General features: G+C 42.4%; 1 protein-coding gene across 1 annotated transcript in view; it reads right to left on the reverse strand.

The window, feature by feature from the left end:
• Positions 1-1277: 1277 nt before the first annotated feature.
• Positions 1278-24736, reverse strand: part of PLAA (phospholipase A2 activating protein) — a 32412-nt gene continuing 8953 nt past the window's right edge. The window contains exons 3-14 of the mRNA XM_034774246.1: positions 20060-20160; positions 19840-19960; positions 19333-19500; positions 17966-18101; positions 17298-17467; positions 16380-16537; positions 15207-15426; positions 13519-13587; positions 12659-12733; positions 11519-11620; positions 7784-7948; positions 1278-2011 (exon numbers count right to left, since the gene is read on the reverse strand). Coding sequence (XP_034630137.1) covers positions 1446-2011; positions 7784-7948; positions 11519-11620; positions 12659-12733; positions 13519-13587; positions 15207-15426; positions 16380-16537; positions 17298-17467; positions 17966-18101; positions 19333-19500; positions 19840-19960; positions 20060-20160 — 2051 coding nt within the window. The 3' untranslated portion in view covers positions 1278-1445. The remainder of the gene's footprint in view (positions 2012-7783; positions 7949-11518; positions 11621-12658; positions 12734-13518; positions 13588-15206; positions 15427-16379; positions 16538-17297; positions 17468-17965; positions 18102-19332; positions 19501-19839; positions 19961-20059; positions 20161-24736) is intronic.

Here is a 24736-nt window from a genome sequence, read left to right on the forward strand (position 1 = left end):
AAGAGAGGAAGGAGAGGAAGATTCAGTTAAAAGGATTATGGGGAGTTTCCGGAGGTCAATCACTGCGTAATAAGGTTACTCCCCGTTTACACTGGAGCACCAGCATCTCAGCCACTCCGCAGCAGCTGTTAATCCTCTCAGAGAGGTGGAGTACCTGCAGCGCTGTAGCCACGGAGATACAGCGCTGTACGTGCCTTGCCAGTGTGGACAGGGAGTGAGTTACGGCGCTGGGGTAGGCTTTATTGCATTGTAACTCTCAAGTGTAGCCAAGGCCCTAAACTCATTTAGGAATCTGAAAAATTCAGCAGAATGTTGAGGACCCAACATCTTCGGCTCAGTACCAGGACAAGGAAACAGCATTTGAAGTGGCCAAGGAGCCTGCTTTGCAGACCTTATGAGTAGTGCTTCCCAGTCCTTGGAACAGAGAACTATGCAGGCAGGACAAGAAGCAGAGCCCAGTTCCCCAGCCGTTTTTATTTTTAATTGCATCACTCCACCTTAAAGTCTGGGTATATCATTTGCTATTTTATATTGCCCTCGTATAATGAATATAGCGTCTTTCATTCTGAAGGATTCCACAGAGCTTCACAAACTTAGACCCTGATCCTAGAAAAAGACACGGCTGAACTTAATGCACACGTAGTCAGTGGAGCTATTCCTGAGCACAGAATTAAGCACATGTAAGCCTTCGTAGCATCAGGGATTCAAACTGTTACACAAACATAACATGAAGGTGGTCTCTTGTCTCACCAAATCACTCTCAGTGAGTAAGCTCAAATGGCATTTAAAGACATTTCCTGCTCCAAAAGAGCTTCCTCCTCACCTCTCCGGGGTTAACGTGCTGCAGCTTTTAACCATGTACAGCAACACCACATTCAACAGTTGAAGGAAATGAAGAAAACTACAAGGGAAATTTAAGTAGGCAGAAAGCAGGATTCTGGTCAAGTTCAGACCTCAACTCTGACGAGTACCATCGAATCTTTAACAGTCACATTTGATCAGAATCTTAGTTTTCTGTCTGTTGGCAAACAGCACCAACAACAGGCACAATGCTTCCCGACATCATGCTGAAGTACTATTTTCAGTGCGGATTCTAAAGAGACTGACATACTAAATCAACAACGTTTCCTTGTTTTTTTTTCCTTCCTACGTTTTCCTTCCAAGTACTGACCTGGTTTGACCCTGTTTAGCTTGACAGATTTAATGAGCTCATCACTCAAGACAGTATAGTTCATACCAGCGTTTCATGTATCCCAGACAGTAAAACATAATTTACAATCAGTGCAAAAGTTTTTATTAGGTTGTTCCACTCATGACAAGTTAGATCTTCATCAAATTTGTAATTCTCCCACAGTATTTTTTCAGTTATATTCAGTCATGTAAAATATGAAAAAAAAAAAAATATTTCGCTACATATTCCTAGTTGCCCAAGTGCTAAAAAAAAGTTACAGCAGATTAAGGACAAACCTACAGCATTCACTTACTTTAGCTGGTTCTGATACAGAGGCATATTTTTTAATTTGAGAGTCAACTCCTAGAGACTTGGCTAATTGCACAGCATTTGTATCGTCACTGATTAGCGTCCCAAGAGCCACAAGCAGTCTAAAAATGGCTTCAAGGTCTTGAACAACTTCTATGACTGTGCTGATTACTGACAAACACTGAGCTTTTCCCTCAATGTTATTAACTTTATGTAACCAAACAGCATAGTTCAATGTCAATGTGGCCAGTGCGATGTGAATGTTCTTATTGCCGCCCAATTTCAGTTCTATTGCATGGGACATTATTGTGTCCCTCTGTGACATCATGAGCCTCTGGCCTCCCTGGCTGACAAAACAATTGCAAAGAGTTCTAAGTGCCAGTAACTGGTTTGCCTGCTTTCTGTTACGACTCAGAAATTTTAGGAGATGGCTGCTGAATCGTATGCTATCCTTTTCACTGCAGAAATTCTCATTCACGCTGGGATGCCTGATAGACAATCGAAGAATGTCTAATGCTGGAAAGACAATATCTAAGAGACAAGAAAAATATTTTAATGCATTACACAGATATTGCATTGTTTGTAAGAACTGGAGAGCTTTCCTTATATGCGCAGATCTGTACTCCTGCTTTTGAAATGAGTACTATAAAAAGGAACATACAGCGAACAATTAAGATTCAGATAGACCCCAAGTGCCTAAACAACAAGTACTCAAATATTCAGAAATTCATATCAAAACCAAAATTGTGTACAGAGCCTCAATTGTACAAAAAGTTTCAGATGTCTACCAGAGAAACTTTGCTGCCATGGGTATTAACTTCAGATACAGTCATAGTGCTTCCAAGACACTTGTAAACTATCATGTCCAAAGAATTCAGTCTGACAACATTGAGAAGACAGATACTTCACATGCAACACAGCTGTTTCATAGGTGTTAACTTTTTTCAATGTAGCCCACATCTAAATAGCAAGCATATCATGGGCAACCTCCCATTCCAGATCTCATAATGTCTTTGTGACCACTACAGCAACTGTTTACATGGAAAAGGAAAATATTTAGTGTATTTTCAGCTGCCCACACTATGATATGTTTTTTATCCAATTTGAAAAAAATGGAAAGGATGCCATGAACTTGAAACCTAGTCTGTATTTCTAAAGTAAGCTTAAAATATGAATAGTTTCAGGTACTACACCTGCCTCCTAGCTCACATACAAATATTTGTGGCTATAGAACCACTTAAACAAAAAAAGCAATCATTGAACAAGGGAAACGGACACTACCAAAACAGGCTATATGCAAATAGCAGGCAAATATACAACTTTAAAAGGAGATTTCCGCCCCCCCTTGTAGGCTGTTAGGATAATTTTGGGTGTTATTTGTAACAGTTGGTGAAAGGTTTCAGGCAGAAATCTGATTTTTAAGTTAGCACAGTCCCTTTAATTGCACTGTGAACTACTGATCTCCATTTTAATTTCCCCAAACCATCTATTCTGTTCCTTTTTCTCTCCTATACATGCTTTCTTGCCCCCAAATCTCCTCCTCTTCCCCAGACACTTTCCTGCACCCACACACCCCTGTACAAGATATCTAAGGTGCTAAGAAGTCCAGGCAGTTAATTTCCTGGATATGCTGCCCAGTTCCATCTTCCCCTGGACATTCTTCCCTCTCTGGTGGCTGACAGCTCCTGTCCCTCTTTTCCTTTTTAGCAGCAGGGCTTTTTTTTTTTTTTTTTTTACCATCAGCTGCACCTGATCCTCCGCCTCACATGCAGCTGTTTTTACAGGCTCCAGGCTCTTTGAAATGAAGAGACTGTACACCCGTAAAAGCACTAGAAACATGTAGGTGTCAGCACTGATCTCCCACATCTCTGTAGACTATAGTATAGTTAACTACTATGTTTCACAACTGTTATGAATAATTTACCTAACATAAAAAAATTCATATTAAATCTCTTAAATGTGATTTAATTGTTCAAAAAAGTTAGTTTTCTACTTAAAACGTCACGTTAGCATTAGCTTGACATAAGGTTAATTTTAAATTCAGTTTCCTGAGTTCAGCACACAGTGCACCCAACTGATTTACACAGGCTATAAATCTCAACCTGACGCCACGTCCACTACGGTGAGTGCTGCATTAGAGGGGTTGTGTTGTGAGCTGGTGCGGTGAATATCCGAGTGTCTGTCTGCTGTGACCATTTGTTTGACTGGTGCTAGTTGCAGGCACTGTTTGACCATGTGGTGATTTGTTTGAAAACTGTGAATTGGGAGTGATTTGTTGCAGGTGGGCCTTGAGTGGTTGATTGGAGGGAAGGCTTTGAGCCGGGGCAATTGCTTCGAGGCAGCAGCCTTATAGAAAAGCAGCCAATTGGGAACCGAATGAGCTGTGAATAGAGGAGAAGCAAACCGAGGCAGTTTGTCTGGGGAGATTTCCCACAGAGTTTTTGCCTTTCAGGCTTCTGTGAGCAGTAAATACAACATGTGAAGAGGCTCTTAGAAGGAAGACAATATGGATAGTGAGCCATCAGCTGTTGTGACCTGCAGAGGATGTGCCATGTTTGTCTTTCTCCCAGAGGATAAAAACGACTTTGTCTGTACAAGTACAAGCTGGTCTCCATATTGGAAGAGAAGGTTAAATGTCTAGAGACCCAAGTATCAACCCTGCGTTGCATCAGAGAAAATGAAGATTTTTCTGTATAGAAGTCAGTGTTTGGTACTGCAGGGACAGCATGCTGAGGAATCTGAGAGGGCAGTGCAGAACAGGGAAGAAAATTGGCAGCATGTGACCTCCAGAAGAAGAAAGAGGAGAACCCATGTACCCCCAATGCAGATAGAAGAAAGAAACCGTTTTCAGGCTCTCCGCACAGGTACTATGGCAAAGAATGGTTTGGAAGAGTCATCTGAGGGAAGGGATCAGAAGGAGACCCCATCGACCGGAAAGCATGGGTTGCATTGTCCTAGGGATGGGGGGTTCCACGACCACCATTCCCAAGAGGTGGTGTTGGCGGTCGGGGACTCCATCCTAAGGGGGATGGAGTTATCCATCTTCCATCCAGACCGGGAAACTTGAAGTGTGCTGCTTGCCCGGAGCTAGAATTCAGGATGTGATGGAGTGTCTGCCAAGATTGATCAAGTCCTTGGACCGCTACCCCTTCCCACTTCTCCACACGGGTGCCAATGATACTGCCAAGAATGACCTTGAGCAGGTCACTGCAGACTATGTAGCTCTGGGAAGAAGGATAAAGGAGTTTGAAGCACAAGTTGTGTTCTTGTTCATCCTCCCTGTTGAAGGAAAAGGCCCAGGTAGGGACCATTGTATTGTGTTAGTAAATGCATGGTTAGGCAGGTGGTGTCGGAGAGAGGGCTGTGGATTCTTTGACCATGGGATGTTGTTCCAGGAAGAAGGATTGCTAGGAAGAGATGGGATCCACCTAACAAAGAGAGGGAAGAGCATTTTCGCAGGTGGACTTACTAATCTAGTGAGGAGGGCTTTAAATTAGGTTTGCCAAGGGATGGAGACCTAAGCCCTGAGGTAAGTGGGAAAGTGGGATACTGGGAGGAAACACAAGGAGGAGGGTGCATCAGGGGAGGCCCCCTGTTTCACACTGAGAATGTAGGGCAATCAGCTAGTTATCTTAGGTGCCTGTACATGAATGCAAGAAGCCTGGGAAACAAGCAGGAAGAATTGGAAGTTCTGGCACAGTCAAGGAAATATGATGCGATTGGAATAATAGAGACTTGGTGGGGTAACTCACATGACTAGAGTACTGTCATGGATGGGTATAAACTGTTCAGGAAAGACAGGCGAGGGAGAAAAGCTGGAGGAGTTGCACTGTATGTAAAAGAGCAGTATGGTTGCTCAGAGCTCCAGTATGAATCTGGAGAAAAATCTGTTGAGAGTCTTTGGGTTAAGTTTAGAGGCGAGAGCAACAAGAGTGATGTCATGGTGGGGGTCTGTTATAGACCACCAGACAAGGAGGTGGAGGTAGACAAGGCTTTCTTCGGACAACTAACAGAAGTTTCCAGATCACAGGACCTGGTTCTCATGGGGGACTTCAATCACCCTGACATCTGCTGGGAAAGCAATACAGCAGTGCACAGACAATCCAGGAAGTTTTTGGAGAGTGTTGGGGACAACTTCCTGGGGCAAGTGCTGGAGGCACCAACTAGGGGCCGTGCTACTCTTGACCTGCTGCTCACAAACAGGGAAGAATTGGTAGGGGAAGTAGAAGTGGGTGGCAACCTGGGCAGCAGTGACCATGAGATGGTCGACTTCATAATCCTGAAGAAAGGAGAGCAGCAGAATATGGACGCTGGACTTCAGAAAAGCAGACTTGGACTCCCTCAGGGAACTGATGGGCAGGATTCCCTGGGAGGCTAATATGAGGGGGAAAGGAGTCCAGGAGAGCTGGCTGTATTTTAAAGAAGCCTTATTAAGGGCACAGGAACAAACCATCCCGATGTGCAGAAAGAATAGCAAATATGGCGGGTGACCAGCTTGGCTTAACAGAAAAATCTTTGGTGAGCTTAAACACAAAAAGGAAGCTTATAAGAAGTGGAAACTTGGGACAGATGATTAAGGGGGAGTATTAAAATATTGCTTGAGCATGTAGGTGTGTAATCAGGAAGACCAAAGCACAATAGAAGTTGCAGCTAGCAAGGGATGTGAAGGGTAACAAGAAGGGTTTCTACAGGTAGGTTAGCAACAAGAAGGTGGTCAGGGAAAGTGTGGGACCTTTACTGAATGGGGGAGGCAACCTAGCGACAGATGATGTGAAAAAAGCTGAAGTACTCAATTTTTCTGCCTCGGTCTTCACAGACAAGATCAGCTCCCAGACTGCTGCACTGGGAAGCACAGTATGGGGAGGAGGTGAGCTGCCCTCAGTGGTGAAAGAACAGGTTAAGGACTATTTCGAAAAGCTAGTCCATGGGGCCGGATGCAATGCATCCGAGGGTGCTGAGGGAGTTGGCTGATGTGATTGCAGAGCCATTGGCCTTTATCTTTGAAAACTCGTGGCGATCAGGGGAGGTCCCGGATGATTGGAAAAAGGCAAATATAGTGCCCATCTTTTAAAAAGGGAAGAAGGAGAATCTGGGGAACTACAGACCGGACAGCCTCACCTCAGTCCCCAGAAAAAATAATGAAGCAGGCCCTCAAGGAATCCATTTTCAAGCACTTGAAGAGAGGAAGGTGATCAGAAAGAGTCAACATAGATTCACCAAGGGCAAGTCATGCCTGACCAACCTGATTGCCTTCTATGATGAAATAACTGTCCTGCACTTAGGACGGAAGAGCCCCATGCACCGCTACAGGCTGGGGACCGACTGCATTAGTAGTGGTGCATTAGTAGGAGCATTGCCAGCAGATCAAGGGAAGTGATTATTCCCCTCTATTTGGCACTGGTGAGGCCACATCTGGAGTACTGCGCCCAGTTTTGGGCCCCCCATTAAAGAAAGGTTGTGGACAAATTGAAGAGAGTCCAGCGGAGGACAACGAAAATGATTAGGGGGCTGGGACACATGACTTATGAGGAGAGGCTGAGGGAACTGGGCTTATTTAGTCTGCAGAAGAGAAGAGCGAGGGGGGATTAGATAGCAGCCTTCAACTACCTGAAGGGGGGTTCCAAAGAGGATGGAGCTTAGCTGTTCTCAGTGGTGGCAGATGACAGAACAAGGAGCAATAGTCTCAAGTTGCAGTGGGGGAGGTCTAGGTTGGATATTAGGAAAAACTATTTCACTAGGTGGGTGGTGGAGCACTGGAATGGTTTACCTAGGGAGTTGGTGGAATCTCCATCCTTAGAGGTTTTTAAGGCCCAGCTTGAAAAAGCCCTGGCTGGGATGATTTAGTTGGGGATTGGTCCTGCTTTGAGCAGGGGGCTGGACTAGATGACCTCCTGAGGTCTCTTCCAACCCTAATCTTCTATGATTTCCCAGCTGTAGGCAGAATACAACTGCAATACTTCAAAACTCAAATACTGGTACACTTAATCACTTCCAGTTGGCCAGTTTCGGCTTAGTCCAATGAGCTCCTGAGAAGATGCATTCGGTGCAGTTTTGGAGGTTTACAGAGTAACTTTTGAACATCTGGGTTTAAACAATGCAGAACGACATGCTTTTAAGTGAAGCAATCATGAAAAATCTAAGGCACCATAATGCAAAGTTAATTACTTCTCTTCTTCAAATAACTATGGATGAATATTTGGAGGGAACAGATACACTGTGGAGGAACAACTCAAAGGAAGGGATAGATGAAGAAGAGCTTCCCAATTATCTCCTGCCCATCCATATAATGTGTTTATTTCATACCTTCTGGCCAGTTAATTGCTTTCCACAAAGTTTGAAGTTGTTGTGCTGTTGGTGTTTCTAAAGAGGTATTACATGTTACAAAGAGTAACTTTTCTAGGAGTATCAAATCATCTTCAGTTAGCTTTTGTTCTTCAGGTGCGCTTCCATTAAGTTCTTTTAGTTTACCTGTGCAACCAAAAAGCCCCAAAAGGTTAGTCTGTGCCAGTAGATTTTCACCACCTGAAAAATACTTACAAAGCACTTTCCAGAGAATCTCAAAGCATTTTAGAAACATCGAGCCCCCTCTATTTTCACAACTTTTGTTCTGTAGATTTTTGCACAGAAATTGTTATTTTGCTTGACTTCACAACCTTTCAGATTCAGTTTTTCACAAGTGGCTATTTTTCATGATAGTCATTTCCAAGATCACCCAGCAAGTCAGCAGCAAAGCTGAGGTACAATCCCAAAATCTGGATCCTTGATTCCCTGCTCTAGCCACAACATTCCATGATCCACAGTATCTCTGGAAAACTCTTGACCCAGAGAAGCCTGGACTTCCTAAGCTTAAGTTATAAAAATACATCAATAATATTATTTCATATTTTATCATTTTGCTGCATTTCTCATTAAGAGACTTGGCATTACAGACTCAAGAATGTTCAAGAAAGAGCTGGTTACAGAAGTAAGTAACACTGTTGCAAATTTTCAAAAGTAAATAAAGTGTTTTAAAATAGGGGAGGGGAGAAAAGATTTTGAATTCACATCTATATGATACTGAAACATGTCAGCTGAAGGTGGTAAAGGATCATATCACCACAAATTAGTTTTGAGTGTTTATAGCTGTTCTCCCCTCGCCCTCTTACCTTTTGATTATCAGGGTAGCTAAGGTATGGGAAGGCTGGGTAATTCAAAGTTTAACTGAGTCAAGACATGCTCGGAAATTATTTAAATCATCTTAATATGCATACTTGCTTGTTAAGTGCCATGGAACATGTAATCACCTTATGATTCAAAAATCCTTTGAAACTAAAATTAGTTTAAACTATGCTAATTTAAGGACAAAATATTTATTATATATAATATATTCCAAAATTTTAAAGTTTGTCACAAAGTTGATCCACTGATGCACATACGCCTACCAAAGGTCTATAGAAAAGTACAAGCAGGAGTACTTCAATTACTGCTACCCTTTCTTGTCAAATTTGTAGCAGATAATCAATGGGAAGTCCTGGAAGGACGGGTTGACGTTCTATCTTGAAAAAAAACCCTACATTAAATTTGTAGTTGGGGACTCTAGCCCCCGAGTTCCATAATCTTTATCATTTGAACAATTCACTCACACAGGGCCAGTAGGAAAAACTTTCCTGGGTGAGTGACATCAATATTTGCAGAATCTAAGCTTTCATTAAAAAAAATTCTAGCCCTTGTGGTTGCAAATTTCCATTCTCACAGCTATTAGTGGAAACCCTATGGGCAGCAATTAAACCAGTAAAAATTAGTCAATGTCATTCTCCATCATATAGGGAAAATCTAGGAGTAATAGCAGAGGTAGGACTAGAGCTATTTACTAGAGAGAACTCCCCACAAATGAAGTCACGGGATCAGCAGAGACCACCACTATACTCAAGCAACCAGCAGCTTATAGAGTTAAAAGAAGAATGTTCTCTCTCTACCATAGGTGCGTGAAGTAGTGGTGTGGGGGGGTACTGCAGCACCCCCAGGTTTTATGCAGGGCAGCTGGCCCCGCACCCCACTCCCCAGCCACTGGTTCCATGCATAAAACTGGGGTTGTTTCCCATGCCTATGCCCTGCTCCTGGCCCTCTGCCTGCACTCCGTTCCCCAACCCCTCATCTCACCTGAGGCTCGGGTCCTGGCTGCCAGCCCCAACCCTGCTCCCAGGCCTCCATGCCCGGGGCCCCACACCCAGTCAGGACTCTGCTCTTGGCCCTGCACATGGGGTCCCAACTGCCAGCCCCTGCCCAGGGCTCCGCTTCTGGCCCCACACCTCAGCCCCCTTATCCCATCCGGGTCCCCCGCTCCCAGAGAGACAGCCCTGCTCCCAGCCTCGGGGTGGGACGGGGGGGGCAGACAGGGTTAAGGGGGCTGGCTTTCAGCACCCTCACTACTAAAAATGTTCCAGCGCCACTGCTCTCTACCCTCTAACAGTCTGGGTTTGGAGTTCACACTGATCAGATATTTTCTAGTACTGAGTATAAAATATGGAACCCCAGGAGGTGGTCAAAGGACAGCATCCTGGTAGTAATCCCAGCACTCTTCATTTTCCAAGCAGCTGGGGTAAGGTTGTGGGCATGTTAGGACCCTTCCTTTTAGTTCAGTCCTCTGACTATTAGATATTTGGTACATTTTCAAGCCCCATAAGGTGGGAAGATGGGGAGAGGGTGATAGTGAAATGATGAATAAATGTGGGTGGGAAGGAGAGATTTTACGTTCATAAGCTCTTTGGGGTAGCACTATGTCATCCCGTAAATGTGTATAGCACCTATCTCATTTTGAATTACTATCATATCTAGTATAGTTTTATAGAACTCCCTAGGTACAGAAAATACAGACAAAAAAAGAAGGGTAAGAGATTTTGGGGACAGATGAGACACAGAAAACATAGGGGAGGAAACGGAACTAAATAGCAAATGATAAGGGGGGAGGGTAAAGGGAGAGTAAGAAAAGTAAAGTGACAGTGAAAACAAGCACTACGATCTACTACAGCAAAGAGAGAGAGGAGTCAAGGCAGAAAAGGAAAAGTCTAACAAAAGCAAGGTACATTTACATGAATTCAATGGAAAGTTTGTTCACTGTAAATTACAGTTAAATACTGTACATCAGTAGTTCTCAACCAGAGGCCCGAGGCCCACTGCGGGGCCATGTACATGTTTCAGGGGGTTCTCTCAAGCAGGGCCAGTGTTAGACTCGCTGGGGCTCCAGGCAGAAAGCAGAAGCCCTGCCACCTGGGGCTGAAGCCAAAGCCTGAGCAACTTAGCTTTGCGGGCGCCCCTGTGGCATTGGGCCCCATTCAACTGCCCTGCTTGCTACTCCCTAACGCCGGCCCTGGCTTTTATATGCAGAAAACCAGCTGTTGTGGCACAGGTGGGCCGTGGAGTTTTTATAGCATGTTGGGGGGGCCTCAGAAAGAAAAAGGTTGAGAATCCTGGTGCACACAACTGTTTTACTTCATGTGTTTTGCAGGATGTCAGGCTAGATGAGTATAATGTCCCTTTTGGACTTGGTCTAGGAAAGGGCAGGGGACATGACTGTGTAAAACAGCATGGAGGACATGACTACCCAGGATATTGGGTACATTTTTCAAGCCCTGGCTATACATTCCAAATCAAAGGATGTCCTCCTGAAGCCAGCAAGGGCTGGGAGCACTGTGGAGTTTTATCGCAACAGGGGGAGCAAGACTTCTATCACTCAGAATCACAAATTCAGTGAGCAAAATCCCCAAAAAGAGAAAGAATAGACATGCAAGACTTGTATTACAGGGAGAACCAAGTAGATATTTTATATAAAAGAAAAATTAGTCCCTTGTGAAATTTAGTCTGGACTCCCAATCCCCCATGGTCTGGATTTTCAAATACCCATCCATATTGTAGGTCTGGCTGGAGCTGTGACTGAAAGATATCAGTTGTGCAGGACTAGAAGGTTCGAGATGTGGTAAAAATAATGTAGCTTCTTGGAGGGGTTGAGAAAGAATGGAGAATTAGTTTAACCAAAATTAGATATTGGAATAAAAAACTCACCCAATATTTGTGTGGGGTTGGCCTGGTCAAAAGTGACAGCTTCCTTCTTTGGAAAATAAATATTTTCAGCTTTAGCATCAATTGCTTGATAAGCACCTCTTCCTACACAAGGTAAAGATATTAGAAATTCAACAGAATAGCGTTTGATAACAAGTAGTAATTTCCTTTCAGAAAGTTAAACTCGATGGCTTTTCTATATGTGTTGCTCCTGAAATTTGTCACTAGTTATGCCATTAGTACTTACAATAGTTACAAAACCAAAAGGCCATAATTATAAACAGAATTAATTCATAATTGGATTTTTTCCAAATGCTTTCCTACACGATAGCAAGTGCATAACTAGGATTTCATTGTAATCCAAACAAATATCTTTCAGTTCACAATCTTTTCATTGATTCAAATATTCCAAGATCAGAAGGGACAATTGTGAACATCTAGTCTGACTTCCTATGTAACACTAGCCATATATCTCCCCCAAAATAATACTTAGAATTGGAGAGTAGATATCATATTTGACACACAAGTATGGACAGTCCAAATTTTAATCCACAAAAAAACCCTTTAACTTCACGGTGTCATTTTCACAATAAAGAGGCAAATGATTTAGGTGGTCTGCATGGGCTACACCTACATTATTTGGAATTGACGTTTGAGAGATTTCTTTGGAAAAGCAATTTCCCCTATCTTAGCAATGAATTATCAGATTTGACCTATTACCTGTGATCTATTTTTTAGAATAACATCTGAAAAGAATAAACTCATTTAGTAGAATTCACTTAGCTATTTAAAACTGAATATACCAATTTCTCTGGCTGGTACTACTGACACCATCTGTATGAGCAGAAACCTATTTAACATACTAATAGAGTCACCCTTATATTCCTTTAAGGGCAGATTAAACACCACATACTTTGATGTTTCACTGTACGATTCCCACTGGAGCACAGAATAGAGATATACAAAAGATGAAAAATTTCTTCCAATCATTTCAGAGGATGAACAGGCTTCCTTTTACTACAGCTTTGAAAACAATTGAATTTAATATAAAAATCTCATCTCAAGCAGAATCTTATAGTGTTAAAAGAGAAACTGAAGTGAAAGATTAGTAATGCTTATTTATTTGCAAGATGAAGCCCTTACCAGTAAATGGATCAACTACTCCACTTAAAGGAGCTACCACATTAGATGCCGAACCAGGGACATAGCGACCAGCACCTAAAAGATGGCAATTGAGGGATTACATTAATGTATACCACAGCAAGGAAAGTAAAAAGATAATTAGGTTTTTCTGCTATTGATGAAATTATATCACACAGTCACAATATCCGTATACCCCTTAAAGTAAAAATGTTATTTTTAATGAAATAAAAGTTATCCTCAGCATTTCACACAGTTTGAGGATTGTGCTACACAGTGGTATGTTAGCTATGCCCTGTTTCTTCTAGCACAAAACTAGAAATTAAAAAATACAAGCCAAACTGATCTTTCTTGAGTGGCAAGTGATTGTCTTATCCCCACACCAACAGTTGTGGTCACGATCCTGCTAATTTGAAAGTGTTCTATACTATTACATTAAGACAGTTTTCACTCAGATAAAACCAGAGTAGTAAGAAGATACTAACGTGTAAAATTCTACAGAAAAAAACCAACCCCTAGTTGGCCAAGTGACTTAACAAAAGTTTAGCAAATATGAGGGTTAAGCACCTTGTTTCCTCTGCAGCTGGAGTGGTGGTACACTGTAGAGGACAAACTGAACTGTGTGAGGTAGAAGAGGGAGCCTCATATCACTTCTCCTCACAGTGGATTATCACAGCAGAGGAGTCAGTCTGGTCAATCTGAGTCAAGAGGAGTCAATCTGATCAAGATTGTGGCCCCCAAAATGATGGGATGGGTGGAAACTTAGTGCTCTTTGTTGGCCACTGATTATCATGTTCAGGCCCAAAAACCCACCTTTTGATGCCTGCCAGAGGCATCAGAACAAAAATCAAGTTATGTAATACCTGTAAATGGATCTGGTGCAGGTACAGCATTGGACCCAGATGAAGAGCCCGGAACATAGCGACCACTGCCTGTGAAGTAGTAAGAAAAGGAAAGCCAGTTTATTTTCTTATGTTGATGATAATTTCTACTGAAACCCATTAGTCTCTGCACTGGTCACTCCTCAGATAGCAAAGTGGCTCAAAATGAGGCTGAATGCAGTTTGTGCCTGGGGTGATAAAAATGTTTTGCAGGCCTTTTTTTGTTTTGTTTCTTAAGAAAGTTATACATACACACATACCATACATATACCCACACTTTCTAGTCATCTAGCCAAGCCAACTGAGCACTTTTTTTTTTCCCCATTTAAAAAAGGTACACATTCCTACACATTTGTTGTGACTGTCAGCCTCCTAGCAAGTTGCCAAATCAACCATCTATGTTGCAAAATTAAGGCACTCTTGGGTTAAAATCATTCCATTTAGATTGAGACTTACATTGCAAATCTGGTATCTCCAAAAGGAAGATACTATTAAAAGTCTTGCATACAAAATTATGTCTGTTCACTGAGCTTGACTACCCTCAAGAAGTCAGCTCCACGTATTTAAAAAAAAAAAAAGGACAATATTAAAAATGTATTTTATTTTTAAAATAAAATTTAAGAAAATTTCCTTGCTACTACCACGTTATCAATAAAGTTCACTTTCCACCATGTATGTAGTTTACTTTTTGTTCTTCAATGGGATTGGAAAATGCACATACTAGTCTATCCTATTTAGGTTCTTGCACCTTGTTCATTACCATTTGAGCACGTTCTAGACTTTCAAAAGACAAACTGGGTGAGGTAATGTCTTTTATTAGACTAACTTCTTTTGGTGAGAGACAAGCTTTAGTGCTTACAAAGAGCTTTTCTTCAGGTCTAAGTAAGCAGAAACACTATCTATCAAGTGGGGTTCCTCTCCATTCTTCCCCAAGGAATTAATTGCATGTGTATGTTCTTATTAGTAATTTCAACAGTTCATAATCAGTTGCATTTGATTTTCATAAACTAGCAAAATGCTGAAGTAACACATTGCAGGGTAATGTTTCAATCTCAACAGAACTTGTAACTGAAATATTAAAAAGTCTTAAAGTATTTCTATTCAGACTTTTTTTTTTTTTTTAAAAGCATTAAGCAACAACAACAACAAAATTGTACTAAGATTCTGGAGAGCTTCTTAATTTAAGGTTTAAAAAAAAAAAAAGTTATGCTGCTTTGAAAAGCTTTGTTCTTATTACCAATTATAAAAAGAAAATTGAAGAGTAAGTGACTAATTTTTTGTTGAAGGTTCAGTTTAACAAAAAATGCAAACCCAACACAGCAGTTAAATTAGTAACAATTAAACAAAACATAGTGGAAGTCAATTTAAGTCAATCAGAAGCTAGATCAGGCAAAGCCCCACAGTAAGTCAGTGTCTTGCTAGACAAGTATTGGAAATGGAATTTGGAAGCTTAGTGGGCTCATATTTGCATGGTAATATACAGAATGCTTTCCCAGCATTCTGCTAAACTGATGTCCCAAATTTGTGAACAAGCCAACTATATAAAAATATGTTGTACGCTGCAGACAGAAAAGAACACGCACCTTATAGTTTGCAGTTTTAATTCAGAAAGATATTAACATTTGAGATCTTAAAGAGTGCACCAGTGATAATTCAATTTTTTCCTTTACCTGTAAAAGGATCTGAAAATCCAGTGTCTGTATTCCCCAGCGTTTGCCCTTTGGTGTTGTCTATAATAAACTTAACCACCTGATCCAGAAACATGGCATTTAGATCATTCTTCTGCAGGAAATTGTACGCAGTCAGCCAGGGATCATCACTGATGTTATATGGCAATTTGTAGGAAGGCCCATTTTCATTCACATCAATCGTGAAAACATAATCATATTCCTTTAAGTGGAAATAAAAATGGAAATAAGTCAAAGAGGTGTCATCACATATTTATCTACAGATACATCAAATATGGACTGTAAGAATAGTACAGGCAAATGATGCCCGACTAAGATTTCTGGTTTTGAGAACATGAATATCCTTATCAGATTTCATTAAACTGTAAAATATAGTACTCTCCTATGCTGACTGTTGTCTAAATATTTTATTTTAGAAAATACTGGACACAGTTAAAAAACAAGTGTGGGCTAGATTAGCAAGTTTTACCATGAATGCAAGTGATGGTTTCCCTTAGAGTGCAGAGATGTTTCTTTTTAAAGGGGCAAAGAATAGGAAAACTGAAATCACACTTCCATGTGTGTGGCTTTTAGAGACAAACTAACACTAAAAATAATTAAGCAGATATATCACATCAATTCTCATGAACAAGTCTGGCCATCTACAGAGGCTGCAGAGGTTAGAATAGATCAGACACACTATAAAATGCAGTCTTGAATGTATGTATACATATGTAGCATGACAAACTAGTGACCTTTTCAGACATACAACTACAACTCCCATTGAAGTCAACAGAAATTGCAGGTACTGAAAAGCAGGCCACAGGATAATCAAAATATAATGAGGCATTAGCAATAAGCAATAAACGCGTAAGAACTCAATCCCAAATAGTAAATTAAACACTGTTTAGAGTTTATACAGTTTTCCACATCAGCTAGTTGACTCCAGCAAATGTATTTCAGAAATATTGAAGTATACACTGTAGACAAGTATAGTACCTAACATTTCTGCTTCTAAATAAGAGATGTTTGTTAGACCTAGGATCTATAATGAAGTAATGACAAGTACATAACTTATTTAAAAGTTTATTCCAAACGACTGGAGTAATGTGGGGTTTTTTGTATGAAGAGTTACTAGAACATCAATACGATGATCTAAGAAAAAACTTTACATACCTTTCCTTCAAATAAAACCCTTCCAGATGTTTGCTGTGTGGCTCCAGATGAGCCAACCACTTCACCAATCTTGATCCACCTCCCTTCGCTAACACTCCACTGATAGGCTTCAACTTTCCCATTATCTCTAATTAGTCGTGTCTGCCCCTCTCTTGTTCCTTGAAATAAAAATAAATAAATAAAAAAGAAAAAAGAAATTGCATAGTTAGAGAGAACTAAATCAGTGAAGCAGCTTCCAATGAGAAATAAGAATGTTTCCAAGTTAAAAAAAACCTTCAAATTTGGCTCAGGTTTTTACCTCCTGACTGGGGTGGGGGTGGAGAGTGTGTGTGTTTTGTGCGCGCGCCTGTGCATACATCTTTCTGCTTAAGAGCTATCCAAATCATCATTGCTTCCTTTCATTTCACTTGGCTTCATTCTTTTCTTATAGGGAGCTTCATTTTGAAGTAAGTAAATTTAAGACTAAATTTTGATGCAATTAAGACAACATCAGTTCTATTTCAACATTCATAGTTTGAAAGTGTTAAGTTTGTTTTGTAACTATTTTTTCTTTTTTAGGAAAACAATGCCATATCAAGTTGTCCCTTACTGAGTCACATTGCTAAACAAAAACTGCTGCACTGTTGCATAATAAAGCCATTAAAGGCGTGTCATAAATGTAACCTGTTCTATTTCTATGAAGTGATATTCTTCTATCAGTTAAATCCCTCAGAAACAAAATCTTTTATTAGAGGCATATCAGAGCCTCCATAACACCAGTGAACACAGAAGAATGAAATTTTTATTGTTAAAGAAAACAATTTAAGTGATCAACAAAGCCTGCTCCATCCCCAGAAGAGATGAAGCTCCTGATGCTACAAAACCAAGGTTTATTATTGTTTGTTTGTTTTTTAATGCAATAGAAACTGAAGAATTTACCAGGTTCTTTCAGATGTTCTCTTCCAGGAAGATCATCAGCATCAATGTCTCCCAAATCACTAGTTTTGGGGTCAATAGTTGCCTGGGAAAGTTCATTTTCAAAAGCTTGAATCTCCTCAGCACTTGCTGTGCGCTCCAAAGACTCTGTAAATACTCTGATAATCCCATCACTGAATGCAGAGAAATACAACACATTTAAAAATGTAATCTCCATCATCTGATATGTCAAAGTGGTTATGTTCCTAGTATGGAATAAAGTTATTTCTAATATGAATTTAACTTTAATAGGCTAAAAACCAGTATCTGCTATATAAGAGATTCGGTTCTCATGTTGTCATTTTATCACAAAAAAATAAGCAGACAGAGTAGAGGTGCCTTGAAGCAGAATACGCCTATCAAATGACTTTGGTACAGAATAACTACTAGCCTATCCATGGTACTGAACTTTAAAAACCAGCCACATTTCCAAGGCACTATTTCTTCTGACGTCCTCAGAATAGTAAAAATGTTCTACTGAAACTAAGAAAATATAAAACCTCCTCCAAAATAAGAAATTTTATCCTGGAGCAAGGCACTTCTCCCACACAAAATGATGCATATAATCAGTTTGACAAAGTATTTTGCAAATTTAGCTCACTACATATTTATACAGAGTGAGGTCTGGATACCTTGCACCAACCACGATGTCACCATTGTCTAACACGCAGCAGCTCCAAACAGACTGAGCTGGAAGTCTGATTATCTGAACACATTCCCCTTGTTTCCAGATTCTAAGTGATCTGTCCTCTCCAGTGGTTACAAAATCTGAAAAGAGAGAACATATAGAAGTTTAATATAAAAACAAAGAGAAAAAGGTACAAAGTAGCTTCTTGCAGGTAAATACTTTACAATTAAATGCTTCTTGTTTCTCCTTTAAGAGGTCTACAGGGAAAGAAAGGGTAAAATAGTCATTACTCATCCTTCTTTCTGAAAAAAGTGCTCAACTGTGTAAACTGGTGGGCTGATCCACTAGCTGGGAAGGTGAAATTATACTCCAAACAGCACAGTTCCAGTTCCCTTCTCAGGGATTTAACAACAAAGCTTAAAAAAACCAAAACAGTATCACCATCATCAAGGCATTGTCTTCCCCGGGGTCTGCAAGGACTTCAGTCTTCACAACCCTCCCTAGTGGAGGCTTTTTGCCAGCTGGCTCCTGCAGGTGTCCCCTTTGAAGGCCTTACAGGGCAAGAAAGTCACCTCCTAGGTCCTTCCCGAACCCTGGGCCTCTCCCATGTGCCCCTCTGTCTAAGAGGCAGCAAACCTCATATGCTATTTACTGTTGAGCGCACAAACTAGGAAAAATATGTGACCTACTACTACAGCTGCCAGTTTTAAAGGGTACAAGAACTGTAACAAGTGCACTGAGACATGTGCATGCACCGCCCGAGGTCCTGTGCTCTGTTACAGTGCTTTTGGAGCTTTAGTTTTCAGCAAGTGTGCAATAAATCATATAAAGGTCTTATGATTAACACACAAACCTGAGAATCAACTTCTTCTGTAACCTTGGGCAAATCACAGTCCTGAGCCTCTGTTGTCACATCTAACTCTCAGATATGTAGTGAAGATTACATAATTAACATTTTCAGCGTGCTCTGAGATCCTTCTGCAGAAGTTGCTATAGGAATATTAAGTATTGTCTCTACGACTATTGCTATGTATAAGTATCATTTTTGCACTATGCTATGGTACTGAGAGGCAGATGGCAATCCGGGCTGAAATCCTGGCCCTGTTGAAGTCAATGGGAGTTCTGCCATTGACTTCAGCGGGGCAGGATTTCACCCAATTCCTAGGACCTTTTGGCTCATATCTATTTTCTAAGCAGTTTTGAATCCAGATGTTCAAGAACATTTCTCCTGCAGTGACATGTTCATTGTCCAAACAGAAAAATACAGAAAATAGAATGCCGATGAAAGAAATCAGATTATATAATGGTACCAGAACTGCCATTCATTTTGAAAAGCTATTTTGCTATTTTACTTTGGAAGTGAAGTCTTACCTTTACAATGAGGGAAGACAGATATGCTGTATATATAATTTGTATGTCCATAATAAATTTGAAGACACTCGCCCGAGATCTGCCACCTTCGAATACTTGCATCATTAGCACAGGAAAGAAATTCTGTGTCACTTAAAATCGCTAAACCTCTCACACAATCTTCGTGTCCTTTATAAAGGAAAGGAAAAGGTGTTATGAACAACCAAATATTGCTTTCAGCAGCAGCAGCTTAACATATTAACATCTTATTTTGCAATCTCATTTCTTTATCCTAGAAACTGATGTTTCATAAAGACCCAGCTTTAAAAAAATTCCTTTGCTTAGCACTTTCTGAAAATCAGGCCTCTTTAACGTGTCTCAAGTTGGGTACCCAAAAATCACTAGCCACTTTTGAAAAGCTTGGTCTAAATATTAAGTTACTTGAATCCATTAAATTTTCACAAACAGGTGGTTGATTTACAAAGATGTCAGATTAGAAAATACTCTCAATTTTACCCAAATACTTACCAGTGAATGTTCTCTCGCATCTGCCTGCTTTCCATAGTTTAATAGTTTTGTCAGCTGAACCAGTCAACATTAACCCCTGCTCAGGCAGTATCTTCACTGCCCATACTGCAGCTGTGTGACCCTGTAAACAAGAACAGTGTTAGAATAGCTAGAGAACAACTGAATTTACAAAGCTGTTCAATTATTCATTATTGGATATACTCATGAAGAACTACTATACCTGTAATGTCATCATGCATTTGTCATTCAACCAGACTTTAGCTGTGGTATCCCATGAGCCACTAAGCAATGTGCCAAATTTCCCAGATGAAAGGCTGCAAACTGGAACAAACATTCAAATCAGCATTGACACATTCCTATCCTCTGCCCCTTTCTTATTCCAGTAACATATGGAAGGAGATTTTTCTTATGTTAGTGGCATATATTCATGGAATTTAATTTTTTTTAAACTTATTTCCAGGGCAAGCTTTTGGTCCTTTCCTCTTCTACTTTGGAAAGGGAATTTAGCATATCTTCCGTCACAGTACTAACAAGAACTAAATTCTTCAGAGGACATCTCTGTGGTCCAGAGGTCCATTGGAGCCAGCTGGCAAATGGTACACCGTTCTGTAGCAGCAACTCCTAGCAGGCCTGACTAACTCACTACACCTAGCACACAGCTTTCGGGGTATTTATCCATAAATGATGTAATGTAAGAGCTTAAATGAAAGCAAGCATCACGTTCATCATTAATGTCATTGTGAAATATATGTATAATGAAAATACGTTCCTAAAGTCTGAATCTAGACAGGACTCACAAACAGGTTTCTGCCAGACAAAGGTTGTATATTCACCTGTCTCGGTTCACACATAAGTTAAGCATAGTAAGCCAATACAATGGAAACCCAATTTACATATGAAGTCAACAGGGAGGCAATACACTACCGACTGAACCACAGCAGGAAGAAAACGAACAACACATTTACATTCATGAAAACGGGACCCCAACCAAACTTGGTAGGAGACGCTGCAAAAGGACATGGGGGGGGGGGGGGAGGGAGGAGAGAGACAAAAAGGCTCTAGACAGGAGGTTAATCTCTAAGTTTAGCATGTATTGATTTGATTTTATACGTAACCCTTCTGGTTTCATTATCCTTACTCACTAAAGTAGAACTGCAGCATTACGAATACCTCAAGAATGGAGGTTGTTCATAATTATGGTTGTTCTTTCAAAAGTTTACAACTGAAGATTGACTTAATACAGCTTTAAAACTTTACTATTCAGAAGAAAAATGGTGCTTCCCCCCTATCCCCCCCTTTTTTTTTAGTAGTTTACATTTAAAACAGTACTGTATTGGGGGCGGGGGGGCGGGAAGGTCTTTGCTGCTGCCTGATTGTGTACTTCCGGTTCCATGAGGTGTGTTATTAACTGGTCAGTTTGTAACTCAGTTTCTACTGTATGTCTTAAATCTTGGTTTTTTATGATAAATTTATGATTGTTTTCATTATAAGTAGATCTCAGTGCCATGGTATTGTACAAGGAACTGATCCCAAGTCGAATCATTCAAGCTGATGTGTCTACTGTACCAGGTATGCTGTCCCCAAGGGTATTACCATCAGTGGATAAGGGGCTGAACACAACAGGGGAAAGCTTCAAAGTCTCGGGCAGGGGTGAGCAAACTTTTTGGCCCGAGGGCCACATCGGGGTTGCCCAACTGTATGGAGGGCCGGGTAAGGAAGGCTGTGCCTCCCCAAACAGCCTGGCCCCCGCCCCCATCCCCCTCCTCCCACTTCCCGCCCCCCTCAGAACCCCCAACCCATACAACCCCCCCTGCTCCACGTCCCCTGACCACCTCCTCCCGGGACCCCCCACCCCTAACTGCCCCCTGGAATCCCACCCCCTTATCCAACCGCCCCTGCTCCCTGTCCCCTGACTGCCCTTCCAACCCCTATTCACAGGCCCCCCGGGACTCCCACTCCCAACTCTCCCTGTTCCCCATCCCCTGTCCGCCCCCCCAGAACCTCCGCCCCAGCCATCTGCCCCCTCCTCCCTGACTGCCCCCCAGGAGCCCCTGCTCCCTTACCCAACCCGCCCCCCCCACCCCCCTTACCAGCAGCAGGAGCTCACAGCTGTGACACCCGTCCAGAGCCAGCTGCGCTCCCCACGCTGCCCAGCGGGAGCGGCAAGCAAAAGTGTGGCCTGTGTGGCTGCGGGGGAGGGGGGACAGCAGAGAAGGGGCCAGGCAGGACGGTCCCGCGGGCTGGATGTGGCCCGCAGGGCTGTAGTTTGCCTACATCTGGTGTGGGGTATACCTACTGTTAACCTCCAAGGCAACATAAGGGTTTGTATAGCCCAGAGATTGATTGGGTAGCTAACAGACTGGAGGTATCAGGGAGCTGACTCCCAATTAAGCACAAACAAGTCTCTTTCACACTGGAGTCAGGGAGGATAACAAGGTGTCTCTCGGTGTATGTCTACACTGCAGCAAAACATGCCTGGCTGGCACTGCGAGGGGTGGGTCCCCAAGCATCTACACTGAAATTTTATAGCCCTGCAGCCCGAACCCTTCAAGCCCAAATCAGCTGACACAGGTCAGCCACGGACATGAGGATATATCTACACTGCAATGTAAGTCCAGGGTTTGAACATAGGCTCAAGACCAACCCCCTTCCATCTACACACAAATTGCTCTAAGCCAGGGCTTGGACCCAGAAATCAAGCCCTAATGCTTTGCAATGTAGACGCAACCCCATTTGGCTCGTGCTCTGGGAGTCTCAAAAGTATTCCACAATCCAAGGGCCAACTTTCTTTGTCCCTAGGACAGTCAAGTTTGGAGCAGGGCTCATGGTTTTTTAACAGCTCGTAAAGTACCAAGTGGGGCCCTACTTCAGCATTGAGGCTCCTAGGTGATACCACAACACAAATATTATTAATCCACATAAATAATTGTACATTATGATAGCTATGCCTTGCTCTGTTGAAAACATGAGAGTTACTGTGGCCTGGTCTACACTAGGCGTTTATGTCGAAGTTAGCGCCGTTACATCGAATTAACCCTGCACCCGTCCACACCGCGAAGGTATTTAGTTCGACATAGAGGTCTCTTTAATTCGACTTCTGTACTCCTCCCCGACGAGGGGAGTAGCGCTAAATTCGACATGGCCATGTCGAATTAGGCTAGGTGTGGATGGAAATCGACGTTAATAGCTCCGGGAGCTATCCCACAGTGCACCACTCTGTTGACGCTCTGGACAGCAGTACGAGCTCGGATGCTCTGACCAGCCACACAGGAAAAGCCCCGGGAAAATTTGAATTTGAATTCCTTTTCCTGTCTGGCCAGTTTGAATCTCATTTCCTGTCTGGACATCGTGGCGATCACAGCAGCACTGGCAACGATGCAGAGCTCTCCAGCAGTGATGGCCGTGCAGTCTGTGAATAGAAAGAGGGCCCCAGCATGGACTGATCGGGAAGTATTGGATCTCATCGCTGTGTGGGGCGATGAGTCCGTGCTTTCTGAGCTGCGCTCCAAGAAACGGAATGCAAAGATCTATGAGAAGATCTCTAAAGACATGTCAGAGAGAGGATACAGCCGGGATGTAACGCAGTGCCGCGTGAAAATCAAGGAGCTGAGACAAGGCTACCAGAAGACCAAAGAGGCAAACGGACGCTCCGGATCCCATCCCCAGACATCCCGTTTCTATGAGGCACTGCATTCCATCCTCGGTGCGGCCGCCACCACTACCCCACCACTGACTGTGGACTCTGAGGATGGGATAGTGTCCACGGCCGGATCCTCGGACATGTTAGCGGACGGGGAAGATGAGGAAGGAGATGAGGAGGACGAGGCAGTCGACAGCGCTCACAACGCTGATTTCCCCGACAGCCAGGATCTCTTCATCACCCTTACAGAGATCCCCTACCAACCCTCCCCAGCCGTTACCCCGGACACAGAATCTGGTGAAGGATCATCCAGTAAGTGTTGTAAACATCTAAACATTTATTTGTAACAGAACATGATTATTAACAATGTAAAAAATGGGTTTCTCATGATTACTTTGAATAACTTAACGGTTCAGTCATGGGCAGTGCAAGTATTTCAAAAAAATCTAGCAATGTCCGGTTTTGCATGATTGTCCTGCCCAAGCCGCTCTACTGTGTAGTCCCTGCTACTGCAGCTACAGTAAGATGCGGTCTATATGTCCGGGGATGGAGCAGAAATCCTCCTGGGACATCTCAAGGAAGCTCTCCTGCAGGTAATTTGAAATCCGCTGCATTAGGTTCTTGGGGAGAGCGGCCTTATTGGGTCCTCCGTAGTAGGACACGTTGCCGCGCCACGAGACTAGCAAGTACTCCGGAATCATTGCTTGGCACAGCATGGCGGCATACGGCCCTGGTCTTTGGAGGCTTTCCCGGAGCATTCTCTGTCTGTCGCTCTCAGAGATCCTCATGAGGGTGATGTCGCTCATGAAGACCTGCTTTGAATGAGGTAGGGGAATGTTATTAGTGTTGGCTGGTTTGCAGCCACGCGGTGGAGGCGGGAAAGGGTCAGCCGAAAGGGATCGTTCCCGGGGACAGCCGCGAGGGTGTGGGACAGGAGCAAACTTCCTGCTTGCCGGATTGCTGGCAGCAGGGACCGACATTGATTTCAATGTGAAATGAGGCCATTGCTAATATTAAAGTTTTAAGCTGCCACGAATCTACGGCTTACCATGTCTGCCTGCAACAGAAATTCCGTTGTCCTGACAGGGTTCTCAAAAGTGCTCTGCAAAACCACAGACAGTGAATGCGAAGGCCGAGAATTCGACCTTGTGCTGAGTGCGCATGTGATAGGTGCTGTGCATGGTCCTGTTCACAGAGAAAGACTATGTTCTTTGTTCACAACTACATTTATGTTTCTGAGGAATTCACTCCCTTTTT

This window comes from Trachemys scripta, chromosome 6 (genome assembly GCF_013100865.1).
Source record: "Trachemys scripta elegans isolate TJP31775 chromosome 6, CAS_Tse_1.0, whole genome shotgun sequence".
Taxonomy (NCBI): Eukaryota; Metazoa; Chordata; order Testudines; family Emydidae; genus Trachemys; species Trachemys scripta.